This window comes from Lycorma delicatula, chromosome 4, assembly GCF_047948215.1.
Source record: "Lycorma delicatula isolate Av1 chromosome 4, ASM4794821v1, whole genome shotgun sequence".
In the NCBI taxonomy this organism is placed as follows: domain Eukaryota; kingdom Metazoa; phylum Arthropoda; class Insecta; order Hemiptera; family Fulgoridae; genus Lycorma; species Lycorma delicatula.
In genome coordinates, this window is record NC_134458.1 from 191,398,013 (window position 1) to 191,414,819 (window position 16,807).

At 44.9% G+C, this 16,807-nt stretch overlaps 1 protein-coding gene across 1 annotated transcript in view; it reads left to right on the top strand.

Moving 5' to 3' along the window:
- The window catches only part of LOC142323001 (glycine receptor subunit alpha-2-like), a 34,405-nt gene that overhangs the window by 13,327 nt on the left and 4,271 nt on the right, over nucleotides 1-16,807 (top strand). Inside the window, exons 5-6 of the mRNA XM_075362096.1 lie at nucleotides 13,049-13,349; nucleotides 15,829-16,100. Of these exons, the coding sequence (XP_075218211.1) occupies nucleotides 13,049-13,349; nucleotides 15,829-16,038 (511 nt within the window). The 3' untranslated portion in view covers nucleotides 16,039-16,100. The remainder of the gene's footprint in view (nucleotides 1-13,048; nucleotides 13,350-15,828; nucleotides 16,101-16,807) is intronic.

Genomic DNA, 16,807 nt, shown 5'->3' on the forward strand with positions numbered 1-16,807 from the left:
CGTAATAAGAAAGGGAGTCCGACAAGGATGTTCCCTATCTGCGTTACTTTTTAATCTTTACATGGAACTAGCAGTTAATGACGTTAAAGAACAATTTAGATTCGGAGTAACAGTACAAGGTGAAAAGATAAAGATGCTACGATTTGCTGATGATATAGTAATTCTAGCCGAGAGTAAAAAGGATTTAGAAGAAACAATGAACGGCATAGAAGGAGTCCTACGCAAGAACTATCGCATGAAAATAAAAAAGAACAAAACGAAAGTAATGAAATGTAGTAGAAATAACAAAGATGGACCACTGAATATAAAAAAACTGACGTTGACCCCCACATAACTTCTTTGTACACCTATTAAATTAAATATACAATTTTTTGTTTAAATTAAAAAGTTCATAAAATTTTATTTCATTTATAGGTTCTGATATTTTATCTTTTTTTTATTGTTATTATTTATTGTAGTTTATTCTTACAATCAGAGGTTAGTAATTATTAACAAATCCATATATTAAAATTTAAAAAAAAAAAAGGTAAAAAACAGAAGATGAAACCGAATTCTAATCGATGTGTCTTCCTCTTGCCAGATCCAAATATTTCATTAATTAAAATTTTATTTGGCTATAACTCTGGAACCAATGAAAAAAAAATACCACTTGTGATATACGAGTTGTGATCAAAAAATACGGTGAATGAATTTTTATAGCGGCAACTGCCAACGCTACATCCATATGCTATAATTTGTCCAATAGCGGGATCAACTGAGACAAGCAGGGACAAGTTGTAACACGTTCGAGCTTGCCAGTCAGCTGCCAGAGTGAGGTTGTGTTTATCGTATCTGTCGCGCAACATGGATTTTGAACAACGCATTAACATTAAGTTTTGTTTTAAGTTGCAAAAGAAGCTCACGAAATGTTAGAATCGGTGTACGGCGATAATGTGATAACTTTGAAGACTGTGTACAAGTGGTATGACCGATTTAAAAACGGAAATGAGTCTGTTGAAGACGAGCAGCGTACGGGACGTCCAGTAACCTCAAAAACAGTTGAAAATGTGCAAAACGTGGAAACAATGGTTCGTTCAAACAGGCGAATGACTATTCAAGAGCTATCGGAAGACCTTAACATCTCGTACGGATCCGTTCAAAGCATTTTAACTAATGAATTGCAAATGAGACGAGCGAGTGCAAAATTTCTTCCCAGGCTTTTGGAGGTGGAAGATGGTGTGAAAATAAGTGCTAATCAGTTTGGTTTTTGGAAAGGCAGGTCAACAGTTCAGGCAATTAGTAAGGTGATTAGTTGGGCTAACGAAACTAGAAGAGGTACTTGGCGGACAAGAAACATTCCTTTGCTTGTCTCTTTATACGTGAAGAATGCTTTCGGGTCAATTCCATGGAAACATATTAATGCGGCCATGGTTGAAAAGGGAATTAGCCCGTACTTGAGAAGGCAAGTAGAGGAATACCTCAAAAGTCGCAGCTGTAAAGTCAAGGCGCAAGAGCAAGAGATATCCTTTAGTATGATCGCCGGAGTGCCGCAGGGCTCAGTCCTTGGACCACTTTTATGGATCATTGCCTTTGATGGTGTACTTCGGCTAACATTTCCTGAGGGTGTACAAATTATAGCGTACGCAGATGATCTGGCAATCCTTGTACAGGCCAGAACGATCGATGAAGTTAAAAATAAGGCAAACGCTGCATTAGAGACAGTTGGTAGATGGCTCATTGATAGGGGATTGCAGCTTTCGATTGAAAAATGTAAATACATTAAATTCACTGGAAAACTTGTATTGCAGCCAGTAGATATACGAACTGGAGACTATAATATTGAGGAAGTAACAGTATTAAAATATCTTGGGGTCATCTTACAGAAAAACTGCAGATTTACTGAGCAGGTACTAAGTGTCTGTCAGAGTGCGGAGAAACTGACTAAATGCCTAAATATAATTTTGTCAAAGCAGAGCGCTCCTCGGGCATCAAAAAGAAGAGTTTTAGCGACAGTGTCAATAATGATGTATGCCGTGCCGGCATGGAGTTGTGCTCTCACTATTAGCAGAAATAGAGACAGGTTGAAGAGAGCACACAGGAGGATACTACTGGGAGTAGTATCTGCCTATAGAACTGTTTCTTACCAGGCTCTCTGTAGCTCTCGGGAATGTTACCGATTGACCTTATCGCCAGATATAGAACTGACAGGTTTTTTAGGGAGAGCAGAAAATGAAGTCAAGGAAAACATACATAGAATCTGGCAGGAGAGATGGGCGTAGGCTGGAGTGGCTGGATGGACAAGAACCTTAATTCCAGAATTAGCAGGATGATAAACAGGCGGCATGGAGAAACTGACTATTGGATCACCCAGTTCCTGACGGGACATGGGTGTTTCAATGGTTATCTCCATAAGGTGGGAATAAGGAATGAACCCACGTGCATGTACTGCGAACAGGACGATGATTCTGAGCGTACGTTTTTAGTATGTAATAAATGGATAAGACTCAAGACACAAAGCGGGTATTCATGGAAAAACGCCGAAGGAAATCGTGGATTTCATGCTCAGCAGTAAGGAGAACTGGAAGAAGGTCGCTGATTATATAAAGACAGTACTAAAACAGAAGAATGAAGATGAAAGAAGTATGGGTTTCTAGTATGTTAGGTCGGGTGGACAGCCTCAGCGGTGAGAGCCAGCATGCTTAGGTGTGCTGGTTTCAATGATCCGCTGAGGACTCCTTGGGGTGTGCTGTAGGGACAAGAAAGTATTATAAAAGATCCGGGGGTCACATCACGACTTGTAGGTATGATGTGGTACCATAGAGGACATAATAGAGAATAAAAAATCTGAAAAGCGCCACCGGTAGGCCTGACCTGTCATGCCGGTATATAGCCGGTAGGCGGGGAGGGCCTATTAGAGTAACGGACACTGCTCTGGGTGGCGTAATACCATCAAGTCAGTCCGGCCCAGGGGAGTAGAGAGAAAAAAAGCTTTTGAGTGAAGAACAAAAGGAAAATCGTGTGTTAATTTGGACAGAGTTGAAGGGTTGTCTTCATGCAGATCCGGACTTCATGGCCAAAATTGTAACTGGAGATGAAATTTGGGTCTATGGCTATGACCCTGAGACCAAAATGCAGAGTTCCCGATGGAAAACCGGTTCATCTCCTCGCCCTAAAAAGGCAAGTCAGTCAAAATCCAACATCAAGGTCATGCTGGTTGTTTTTTTCGATAGTGAGGGCATAGTGCGATCAGAGTTCGTTCCAAGGGGAACAACTGTAAACTCGAATTTTATAAGGGTGTACTGCAACGTTTGCGAAACGACGTACGAAGAAAGCGACCAGAAAATGGACCAATGGCTTCCTTCTTCACCACGACAACGCGCCGAAAAAAGTATTTTTTGGCCGAAAAAAGTATTCCTGTCTGTCCACATCGCCCATACTCACCGGATGTAGTACCATGCGACTTTTGGCTCTTCCCAAAAAATTAAAACTGTGCTTAAAGGAAAACGTTTTGACACCATTGCTGATATTGAGAGGGCCACGACCGAGCAGCTGAAAGCCCTTCCGAAAGATGCCTTCCAGAAATGCCTCCCAGTCATGGAGTCAACGTTTAGGTTAAGTGCATTTCTAGCCAAGGACAGTACTTTGAAGGAGATTAAATCGAATTCTATGTAACCTTATTACTTTTTTTAATTAAAAATTATTCACCGTATTTTTTGATCACACCTCGTATCATTCAAAAGCTCTCAATGAAGGCTTATTACTGCAGTTAAGGAAAAAGTCAATAATACAATTTTTTTTTTTGAACACTTTTGTTTCAGTAAATTACAATCAACAGGGGAAGGTGCACAACTAGATGTTACACCAGTACTAAATTCAAAATTTCAACATCCTATTGCTAATTGTATTTCAGGTATGATAGATACATATGTACAGACGTCATCCCGTAACTAGTGAAAATGGATTTATGGATAGTCAAAATGGATATTTCCATTGAAATCTGGAAACTGAAATTTTTCGTGATCAGAATACTTCCTTTACTTCGTACAAGGAAGTAAAAGATGTTATTTAAGAGAAATATCCAATGATATAAACTTTAAAAACTATTATTTTCAAACTGTATTAATGTACGAGGGTTATTTTTTTTTCAAGGTCCAATCGGTCACGAAATTAAAACCACAGTGAAAATATTTTTTTTTTTTATTTCTAACAAGTAATAACATAGTTACGCTATTTCTCTACATAGTCGCCACTCCGATTTAGACATTTGTCGTAGCATGGTACAAGCTTTCCAATACCCTCGTCATAGAACGGAGCCGCCTGTGTTTTCAGCCATGTTTCTACGCTGGTCTGCAGCTCGAAATCTGTGCCAAAATGTTGTCTTCCTAGCCAGCGTTTCACGTGAGCTGAAAAGAAATGAAAATCGGACGGAGCCAAGTCCGGGCTGTATGGTGGGTGATCAAACGCTGGCAGTGTGCGGTCGAGCATTGTCATAGAGAAAGACAATGCCTAATGACAACATTCCTCTCCGCTTATTCTGAATTTTCCTTCGTAGACGTTGAAGTATGAGACTATGAAATACGTCACACATTATGAGGCTGCAGTGATGCTCGTGCCACGTTCCATGAATTCCACCAAAAGAACTCCATTCCGGTATCAGAATACAGTAGCCGTACGCTTTCTGTTGGAGAAGGTTCGCTTGAACTTCTTCAGTTTACTGGTAGAAAGAGAATGGATTGTTCTTTTGTTTCTTCAGTTTCAAAATGGACCCATGTCTCGTCCCCTGTGACAATTTTGTTCAAAATATCTTCTCCTTCATTGCGGTAGCGCTGGAGAAACGTTAGGGAGGCGTCCATTTTCATTTTTTTGTGATTGTCGGATAGCATCTTTTTTTTTTTCTTTTTTTTTTTTTTTTTTTCTCTCAGCTCCCCTGCGCCGGACCGACTTTTTGGTATTACGCCGCGCAGGGGAGTGTCTTTAAACTCAAATAGGCCTCCCCACCTACCGGCTATATACCGGCAAGGCAGGTCGGCCTATTGGTTAGCTCTTTTTGAGAGTTCTTTATCAATATTGCCCCCTTGGGGACCCAAAAGGGCAATACTAATACACCACGCCAGACCCAGTTCGCCGCGACGCGGTACCGGGTCCCTTCAGTATTCAGTGTGCTGTTGCCTGACTGTTACCCGTGGAGTCCTTGGTGGCTCATCAGTGCCAACACACCGCAGCATGCTGGACCTCACCAGCAAGGCTGTCCACCCAGTCCTATTCTAGCCAACACCTTGTCTTCTCTCATCGGAGTATTTCTGTAGAACAACTTGTCTAACAAAACTAGCAAAATTATTCCAGTTTGACTCGCTTCTTAGCATGTAGTCTATTGTTGTCTCTGGAGTTATACCTGTGAGTGCCTTACTATGTCTAAGTGTGTCCCACCTATTGCACTCAAAAAAGGTGTGCTCAGCATCATCTATCTCGTTACAGTAGTTGCAAATCGGCTCTTCTCTCTTGCCTATTTTGTGCAGGTAGTTATTGAAAGAACCATGTCCTGTAAAAAACTGCGATAGGTGATGATCAACCTCACCAAATCTTCTCGACAACCACGGCTTGATGTCGGGGATGAGGGTTCTCGTCCATCGACCCACAGCTTCCTGCGACCATCTTTCCTGCCAGATATTATAAACGGCATCCCTGACCTCTTGTTCTGGCTTGCCTTGTGCCCTCTCCACCCTCTGTTTTGCGATTAGGTCAATAGGAGGTGTACCCGATAACACGCACAGGGCGGCATAGGACACTGTCCTGTATGCGGACACAACACCTAGGAGCACACACCTGTGCGTCCTCGCCAGTCTCTCTTTGTTGCGCCTGATGTCGATAGAGCGCTACCAGGCCGGAACGGCATACATAAGCGAAGACACGACGGTGGTCGCCAGTAAACGGCGCTTTGAGGCCCGAGGGGCATTCTGCGATGACATAATGATGTTTAGGCTTTTTATCATCCTTTCTGCCTTGTTGCATACATTGACTATATGCTCGGTGCATCTACCGTTTTTCTGGAGGATAACTCCTAAGTACTTGATGTTATTCGCTTCTTCTATAGCATGACCGTTGATGGAAATATTGAACGGTTCTAGCACTCTTCTACCCGTAAAGGCTATACACCGGCATTTTTCCGTAGACAGTTGCAGACCCCTGGACCTCAACCACTCCTGTATAGTGTGGATGGCCGCATACACCCTCTCCCGCACCTCCAAGACCGTCCTTCCCTCTACGAGGACTGCAAGGTCATCTGCATAAGCCAGCACCTGGACGCCGACAGGAAACTCCTTCTGAAGGAGTTCATCTATAATCACCAGCCACAACAACGGCCCCAGAACAGAGCCCAGCGGAACTCCACCGTGCATTTGAAAATGTACTGTTTCTTCCTGTGCTTCCACCAGACATCCTCTGTTGGACAAGTAACATTCAATTTGCCTACGCAGGTACGGGCTGAGGCCCCTAGCCGCAATTGCGTCAATATGACCCCAACCAATAGCCCCGAACGCGTTTTTTATGTCTAGTGATAGCATCAGTGGAATTCTCCTGGTTCGCCAAGTGCCTCTCTTCACCTCGTCGGCCCATCCCGAAATTCGGCAGATAGCCTGCACGGTGGATCGCCCCCGCATAAACCCGTACTGGTTAGGACTGATTCCGGCTCCCTCTTCTAGTTCTTTGATGATGCGGCGAGCCAGCATCTTTTCTACTAGCTTCCCCATCATGTTAAGGAGGCTCAGGGGTCTATAGGTTATATCTTCCTCCGAAGAGGTGCCTTTAGGTAGGAATACCACTCTGGCCTCCTTCCAGCAGTCGGGGAAGTCTCCGTTCTCCATGCCGTGGCTGGCAATCTCGAGCATCTCCCAGGGAGCCTTCTGAACCAGCCCCTTGATCACTGCCGCGGGAATCTTGTCCAGGCCAGGGCTCTTTTTGGTTGCCAAACTCCTCGCCGCAAGTTGTAGCTCTTCCATGGTGAATCTTCTATTGTCGCAAGGTGTGGATCTCACGATATCAGGCACTGTATGCGGGAACAACCTGGCTACCTCCCTTGCAACACTGGTCTTATTAAGGATAGCCATACGTCTCCCGAACTTCTTGGTCACAATACGATATGCCTGGCTCCAGTAGTTGCAGCTGGCAGCTGGGGAGAAAGGAATCCCTGAAGAGTCACTGGGTACTCGAGACCTCGCCAAAGATCCGGCAGGTTTTAGTGGCCAGTGGAAGATTGTTTTTTGGGTGGACGGCCTGTAGAGTTGTCGACCATATTCAAGTAGCCCGATGCTTTAAGTGTCAGGGATTTGGGCACACCGCTCTCCGTTGCCGTGCGCAAAAGGAGATGTGTGGCCACTGTGCCGCTCCGGGGCACAGGGCAACCAACTGCCCTGCCAAGTCGACGCCACCCAAGTGCGCCGCCTCCTGCCAGGTGAAAGGCAGTAATGCCGGACACAGGGTAGGGGGTCGGCTGTGTAAGGCGTACGACATAGCACGGGCTCGAGCTGTAAACAACACAGCTTATGGCGACGCTTGAACGGTCAGAAGCCTTTGGGGACATCTTCCACATTGAACGCATACGCCTGGGGCAGATTAATCTGCATCATTCCCGGGCAGCCACGTCCGAGGCCATGAGGCTCCTTGAGGAGTACAACCTTGAGGTCCTCTTGGTCCAGGAGCCGTACGCAGTCGCGGATAGGGTGGTCGGCTTCCACGGGGTGAAAGTTATTCATTCTCGTGGGGGACGGCCGCTCTCTGCGATTGTGGTTGGCTCTGACGATTTGGGTGTATTCTGGATGCCCCAGTGGTCAGATGAGCAATTCACCGTCGTGCGGATCACGAGGGGTACGCTCGATGTTGTACTCGTGTCGGGATACTTCCAGCTTGGATGGAGTATCGATGACTTGTTGGCGAAGTTGGGCGGGATTCTGGACAGTCTCCCGGGCACCAGAGTGCTGGTTGCCCTGGATGCTAACGCCAAGTCTACCGCCTGGGGTTCACCACTCACAGACCCCAGAGGCGCTGGTCTCGAACAGTTCGCAGAAGCCAGGAACCTCTACCTGATTAATGATGCGGAGCAGCCACCAACTTTCTCCAGCGAACTGGGGGAGAGTTATATAGACGTCACCTTGGTGACGGGTGGTCTGCTTCGAAGGATAGGTAGTTGGACTGTCTGGCCCGAGGCCAGTGTGAGCGATCATAGGCTTATAACCTATGAAATTGCTTACGGAGGCGGTCCAAGGGCACCAAATCCAGGTCGCTACAACCTAAGGGGCCTGGATCGACACAGGCTTAGGCGGGTGTGCGATGCTGCATTGCAGGGGTTGCGGTGGAGCATGGAGTCGAGGGAGGAGGTGGAATTGATGGCGGAGCTAATCGGCCGGGCCATCAAGACTGGTTGCGACGAGGTCCTACGGCGGCCTAGGCAATGGACGGACCCGTCACAAGCAGCCAGTCCGTTGATCTGAGCGTGCCTGGAGCCATCATGACCCCATTTTCCGGGGGGGTCGTCTGTGGAAGGCAGACGGAGGCCCGGCAAGAAATGGTGGTCCTCTGACCTCAGTGTGCTGCGCGCAAGAGTGAGGTCCGCTCGGGCAAGATACCAGCGTTGCCCCCTAACGGGGATCACTGTCAACGACGTGCGCGCTGAGCGTCTGCGGACCTTCCGGCGCGCCCGTAACAAATATGTTCACGCCATCAAGGAAGCCAAACTCAAGTTTTGGAAAGACTCCGTGCGGGAATTGCAGCGCGATCCCTGGCAGCTCGCGAAGACTTGTTACCGACCGAAGCCATTGCACGTGTTGTCCAGTGTTCGGTGCGGGTTAGGTGGTCGTGACCACACATTAACATCTGTGGCGTCTTACTGGGCGTTCCTGGATACTCTGTTTCCAGATGCTCCGGAGGGGGAAGCGGAAATCGGCGTTAGGGCGGGTGAAACACCATTCCCTGGCGTTCGGACCGTGGAACCCGAAGATATATACACCGAGTGGTTTCTCGAATGGCACTAGGGAAGGCACCGGGGATTGACCAACTTGACCCGGATATTTTCCATCATTTATTGCCTGTCATAAGAGAGCCACTGGGCAGACTGTTCACGGGATGCCTAAACTGGGGCTGCTTTCCGGCTTGCTGGAAGGTGGCTTTGGTAAGGGTAATCCTGAAACCTGAAAAGGATCCTGGTGAGATCGGCAGTTATCGACCCATCAGCCTCTTGCCGGTTCTCGGCAAGTTGCTAGAAAGGCTGGTTGTGGAACGGCTCGAAGAAGGCATCGATATGAGCTGTATTCTAAATCGAGGCCAATATGGCTTCATGAAAGGGGTTGGCACCGAGGATTGCATCTTAAATGCTCTTACCGAGGTGGAAAGCGCCGACTGCAAATATGTTTTGGCTATTTTTATTGATATAGAGGCAGCATTTCCTTCCTTGTGTTGGAGTTCTGTCCTCTATCCTTTGGAACGCCGCGATGTTCCCGAAGCCATACAGGCCGTGGTACGAGACTATTTGTCTAACCGTACGGCCCTGTTTAAAGATGCGCACCTAGTTGTGGAAAAATCCGTCACCAGGGAAAGCCCGCAGGGTTCCGTTCTCGGTCCCCTGCTGTGGAACCTGGTGTTCGATGGATTTCTGGGGTTGACATTCCCAGAAGGAGTCACGGCCCAGGCTTTCGCCGATGACTGTCTCCTTTTAGTTCGTGGAAATTCACGACCACAGCTGGAAAGTAGAGCGCAGGCGGCTTTGTCAACCGCCGAAGGCTGGATGGACATGCAAAATTTAAAGATTTCTGTGCCCAAGACGAAGTTTATGCTTCTAAAGGGCGCAGACAAATTATTATGCAGTCGAAACCCCCACATTAAGTATAAAGGCTGTGTAATCAGCCGAGTAAGGGTTCATAAGTACCTAGGTGTTTTGTTTGATGATAAGTTGCTTTTTAGCAACCACATTAAACAAGTAGCGGCGGACGCCGTCTCTGTGATGCACAAACTTAGAAGGATTGCTCGGAAAGACTACGGGCTTTCTGGTCGCCAAATGTACTTAGTGTACCGAGGTGTCTTCGAGACTATGATCGCATACGCGGCGCCAGTTTGGGCGCATACGTTGGACAGAAATAGAGCACTGCTTCTAAATTTAAGGAGTGCCCATCGCAGAGCTTTAATTGTATGCACTGGTGTTTTTAAAACAACCTCCTATGAGGCTACTACCGTATTGGGAAAGGCTCTCCCAATCGATTTAGTGGTGAAAGTTCGAGCAGCCATGTGGAAGTTGCGAAGAGGTCGAGAAACCGAGGTATTTGGGATACGGTTTCGGGCCGGGCTTGAACCGGAACGGAACGGTGATCACAATGCACCGGGTCTAAATTTCGAACAGTTGCCCATTTCCCGCCTGCGGAAGAGGCTTTGGGGCCTCGCGATGGAGGCATGGCAGCATGAATGGCACACCACGTCTAAGGGAAGATCTCTGTATAGATTTATACAGGATCTGGGGGGATGGTATGCCTCGAGTTCATTTTTAAGGGCGGCGGGTGCTCAAGTGCTCACCAACCACGTGAATTTGATGCATTATCTGTTCAGGTTTCGCCTAGCGGCTGATGAGTTGTGCGTCTGTGGGGAGGTCCAGTCGAACGAACACCTAATGTTCGACTGCCCTGCTCTTGGGGGGGCCAGAGACCGGGCCACCCTGGAACTTAGAGGTCAGGGGGAAAACTGGCCGCTCATAAACGGCGAGTCAATGTGGCGTTAGCCGCATTGTCGGACCGTGTGGGGGTTCCTCGATGAGGTTGCGATGTTCAACCGTCATCGGTAGTTTAGGTTTAAATTTATGGGGATTTATTGATTCCTGTGGCGTGTCGGTGGAAAACCTTCCTGGAAATAATGGCTGCCATCAGCCAATAAAGCTCCAAGCGCTTAAATGGTGGACAGACATTAGCTGGCAAACAGCGACCGAGGCGTGGCGGTTTAAATTGCCGTCTTTTAATTTGTAACTTATTGTTTTAATTGTAACAAGGGGTGCGCCTCCCCGATTTAGTTTTAGTGTGACAAGTGAGCGGTAGGGACACATAGGCGGGTGCTGTATGGCGCCCAGCTTAACCGCTCACGCAAGATAGGAGCTCATTAGGAGCAATTATGTAACGAGGTCGCAAATCTGTTTCGAGGCACAGTAGCCGTTTATTGGCACAGTACATTTGGTCTATGCTCTAGGGCGACCGAATGGGGTGGTGGCGGGAGAAATGCCAGCTAACCAAATGCCTGGCTCCAGGGATTGCTGTCAAGCTCTTCGCAGAGCCTGATCCAGCAATCCTTTTTACGTCTCTTAATAGCCTTATTGGATAGCATCTTGGGAACCCATCTCGCACACAGTTTGCGGTACTGAAGTCTCTCACTCACAATGGTGTGGAGAGCTGACCTTGAAATTTCAGGAAACGAATTACTCAATACAGAAATTGTGAACCGACGATTTTCTCGAACTGCCTCATCTACTCGCTCAACGAGATCATCGGTTGACACTCGCTTCCTTCCCTGACCACCTAAACATCTGTAAGTCCTGCTTTAAATTTCCTGCACCATTGCCGCCATTTGCTGTCACTCATTGAAGTTTTACCGTACACATTACTTATTCGTCGATGAATTTCAGCCACATTACACTCCTCAGCCTGAAGAAATCGAATTACCATACGCAATTCACACTTGGCGGGAGATGCTATTGTTGTAGAAATGTTTACCTGCTAGCTGCGTGTTCAGAACTAAACGAAGTGACACGGCGTGATTGAAGGCCATACTAGAGACGCTGTGCAAAACATATGCGCAAAGGTTCATCCGATTTTTGCGCGAAACTTTTATTTCGTGACCGATCGGACCTTGAAAAAAATAACCCTCGTATTTACATTTATCTACATTTGAATAAATAAAAATTTAGTCCATTTAAACAAATTTTAAATGAATATTCCTTTTCTTTTTCCTATTTAGCCTCCGGTAACTACCGTTTAGATAATTATTTAGAGGATGAATGAGGATGATATGTATGAGTGTAAATGAAATGTAGTCTTGTACGGACGGTTCGCTCACGGCCTGGAGGTTTCTTTTTCATTGCCGAACCGGTTTCTTCATAATTAGATATCCATGTTTTAATTGCACGTGCTGATGGAACACGGTCGTGCCGTCCCGGATTAAAATGACGGCGAAATTCTCTACGCGCTCCCTCCAGACTGTCATTGTTTTTGTAAAACGCTTTGATAGCAAATTGCGCACCACTCCAAGGATCCATGACAACTAAATGGCAGGTTAGGTCAGAGAGGCTGGCGCCACTTATCAAGTGGTACCAATCGCCCACGGCTACCAACACAACTTTCAAAATTTCCCGTTTCTTTGAATCATTCTGTATTTTGATCGCAAATAATTTCAGTTATGAGATTTGAACGGAATTACCCTTTTTGACCATCCGTGAATCCATTTTGACTAGTCTCGGGGTGACGTCTGTATCTACGTATTTTACATATCTCTGTTTCTTTTCCTATTTAGCGTCCGGTAACTACCAATTAGATAATTCTTCAGAGGATGAATGAGCATGATGTGTATGAGTGTAAATGAAGTGTAGTCTTGTACATTCTCAGTTCGACCGTTCCTGAGATGTGTGGTTAATTGAAACCCAACCACCAAAGAACACCGGTATCCACGATCTAGTATTCAAGTCCGTGTAAAAATAGCTGGCTTTACTAGGACTTGAACGGTGGAACTCTCAGCTTCCAAATCAGCTGATTTGGGATAACGCGTTCACCACTAGACCAACCCGGTGGTCTTTAAATATTGATTTCACAATGATTATTCATTTATTGATAAATTAATCGTATATATATGTAAAAAAAAATGTGATGTTTAACACAAATTATGGTAACAATTTTAAATCTTGCATCCCAAAATTAGTTAAATTATGTATGTTTCCATATACTTAAGTTATTTTTTTGAGAAATATTATGATGCAGTAAAATCTAAAGTACAAATAAGTTAAAGAATATCAATTGGATAATTTATTATGATAATACGTTTTTTTTTTTATTCACAGGAACAATTCTCCGAGCGCATTGGAATTAAAGTGCATTGAAGTTTGGATAATTTCTTGTACATTATTTGTATTTCTTGCATTAATGGAATATTTCATTGTTTTATTTGGTATTCGTTATGACAAACATTGGAGACAAAGAAAAGGTTTAGAAAGAATAGCGGCAATAAATAATCACAATGTTACAAACAAAGATGAACACTCTAAATTATTTATCAATAGTAAAATACAACCACAGTCAGGTGATACGCAAAATACTGAACAAAAAACAGATAAAAATTTACCTCGAGAAGAATTCCAGATGGTAAGTTAATTTTATTAGTTATACATTATTTTAGAGATATCCCTAGTATAATAAAGTTCACTGATTAAACCCTTTAAATTTTAATTAAAATGTGTATTACCCTGAGGTAGATAATCCCCACGTCCGGAACACAACATCTATGTTCCACGTCCAGGGCGGCAACAGCTGTACTTTCGTACATTACATATAGCTGGCTAACGGGGTTCCGAGTAAATTCCTCGGTTATGCTTTGTTAAGTTTGACCTTGTTCCAACTTCAGGTCACTAAACCGACTGGATTTTTGGGTACCTGCAGGAAATGGAATAACAAACGATTTTGGAAATCGATTCATACCGCTCTTAGAGCTGGCGGTGTGGCGGCCAGGGTCAATATTATTGCAGGTGTAACGGAGACCCTTCCGTTGTCCACATGCCCCCTGCGATGGCAAACATGTAGCAATGGTGCCCATGTATGTCGGTGCATGGGAGCTCTGAAAGCTTCGGTAAGTAGGAGCCTGGAGTCGGTGCAGAGACTGCGCATCCGCTCTCTGCCAGGACATATGCCGGTTCCACCGGACTACCGGATCGGACCTCCAAGTTTAGTAGCCCTGGAGTGGGGGTGTACCCCGGCGGCTAGCCTTGCTACAGAAGGGATCCACTGTTCATGAATATTGAACAATCAAACGTGGCAGAGGGTGCACGTAAACACCCTCGTTTAGAAGCCTCCGATTCGCCGCAAGCGAAGAGGAAAAAAAGTAAAGAATCTGATAGGATAAAGAAAGATGCTGATAGAATCAGTAAAGAATTAAAAAAAAGTCTATTTGGCTATAGCGCACCAAAGCCAAGATGTTTAATTATTACAAGGGAGAATGGAAACTTTCAAAAAGTTAGTCCATTCCTTATCGCAAGAGAAATTTTAATTTTTTTTTTTAATGGATTGCATGTCGAAACCATCAACGACATGCAAAGCCAGAAAGTTTTGGCGTTGAAGAAGATCGGTGAATTTGCGGTTTCTGTCCAACCGCATAGCACACTGAACTCATCCAGAGGAGTTGTTGTTTGTCGCGATCTTCTTAATTGTACAGAAGAAGAAATTGTACAAGAAATGTCGAGTCAGGGAGTAACTCAATGTCGCAGACTTACTATGAGAAGAAATGGTGAGATTCTTCCTTCGGCCTCGCATGTTTTGACATTTAATAGGCCGAATCTTCCTGAAAAGGTACGAGCTGGCATCCATCGGCTTGATGTACGAGCTTTCATCCCGCAGCCGATGAGATGTTTTAAGTGTCAACGATTCGGACACACAGCAGCAAGATGTGAAGCGCAGGAAATATGTATATGTGGAGAGAAAACACATCAGGGGGACCCATGTAAAGACCCTCCAACCTGCGTTAACTGTAAAGGGCATCACAATTGTCGTTCATGAAACTGCCCTACATATAAATTAGAAACAGCAATTCAGGAAGTTAAAACGCTTCAGAAGGTAAGTTATCCTGAAGCAAAGAAGATTGTTAATAAACGTACACTACGACCATCGAATGCAGAAGTAGCGGCTGCCCCTTCCACATCTAAAATTAATGTGGAGCAGTTGCTTAACACGATGGCACCAAGTCTTGCGATTCAAAGATTGAGTCGACTCATCAGAGAAAACAAAGTAAAGATGAGAAGGCTCATCCCCGGACTGACGCCGTTGACATGAGAGACACACCAGCGCCGTTTAAAAAACCAGCTAAATCTGCGATTATAAAGTCACAGACTTGTGTAAGAATTAAAAATCTTGATTTATCTGACAAAGAGAAACAGATCGCTCCGTCGTGTAGTCACAAATCTAAATAAATTGTGACAAGAAAACCTGAATCCGCGGAAATGGAGGTGCAAGTTATTATAGAAAAAGCACCAGGCGCAGATGAAATAAAACCTGTACCAATAGAGCCTCCCAAAGCGCAAAGACCAGCTTCGGTGAGAGCATCTATTTCAGCCGGACCCAGTACTGCAGTAGAGATAGAGTCCGGCTCATCCGCCGCGGAGACATCATCGCACATTAATTTAGATTCTTTAGCAAAGATGCTAACAGCGCCGGCGAAAGTTTCATCAACTGACGTCAGCCGAAGAACATCACTGGCATCCGAAATAGAGGAAGACGATGCCATGTCTGAGGCCTTCAGATACGTTGTCATCAGAGGTTGAGGCCGTCAGAAGAATGGAGAAACGTAAAAAATGATGGCCGAAAGGAAAGCCTAGAAAGTAATTTTATTGGATTAGAAGTTATAAGAAAAGTAAAATTTTGATCATTTTTTTTTTTTTTTGATACATGAAAATGTGAAATTTTGAACCCTTTTTTAATTTTTTTTTTTTTTTTTTTTTGAAGTGGGATGGGGCTAATGACCAAAGTAGTCGATGCCCCTAAAAACCTCAAAAAAAAAAAAAAATGTGTATTAGATTATTTTAAATATATGTTACAAAATATTGTATTTTAAAAAGAAATAATTTTTGATTTTCAGGATACAGTAAGAGAAACGAAAGAAATTAGAGTGTTACCGGCCAGAGAGAAATTCAAACTGGTGACAGAACACGTGCTACTTTATGCTGGTTCACAAAGAGGAATGATGGATCAAGTATCGCTGGGCCTATTTCCGTTATGTTTCGTAATATTTGCGATAACATACTGGGTGTCGTATTTAAACGAAGCCAGAAGAAGAGCGGGTGAATGACCAAATGAGAAAAATTGCAGTAGTTTCATCATTCTCGCTTCTGATTAACCTTTCCTCTAGTAGTCAGTCATTAATCGTATTCCTCATTGTAGTTATCATTATCATTATTAACATCGTCGTCATCATTACTTTATTCTCTCTATGTGTGTGTGTGTGTGTGTGAGGATTTCTTACTTTCTCTCTGTGTGTGCATGCTTGTCGCTCTCTTTCTCACACACTCTCTTTATTTCTCTCTCAAACTCTCTCATTCTACCTCTTTAACTCTTCCTCTCACTGTATCTCTCTATCTCCGTGTGTATGAACGCCCGCACCCGCCTCACTCTCTCTCAATCTAAATTCCTGTGTACGCGCGCGCGCATCTGTGCCTCTCTAACACTGTATCACTCTCTCTCATACTATTCATTTTCTATCTCACACTCTCTCTGTGTGTGTGTGTGTTTGTGTATGTACGCGCTCGTCTCTGTCTGTCACTCACTCACACACACACTCTCTCTCTCTCTCTCTCTCTCTCTATGTGTGTGGGTGTGTGGGTGTGTGTGTGTGTGTTTCTCTCTCTTTCTCACTCACTCACTCTCTCTGTGAGTGTGCACGCGCTCATCTCTGTTTCTCTCTCTCGCGCTCACTGTATCTCTCTATCTCTGTGTGTATTAACGCGCGCGCGCCTCTCTCTCTCACTCTAAATGCCTGTGTGTGCACGCGCGCGCATCTCTGCTTCTCTCACACTGTATCGCTGTCTCTCTCATTCTATTTCATTCTCTCTCTCTCTCTC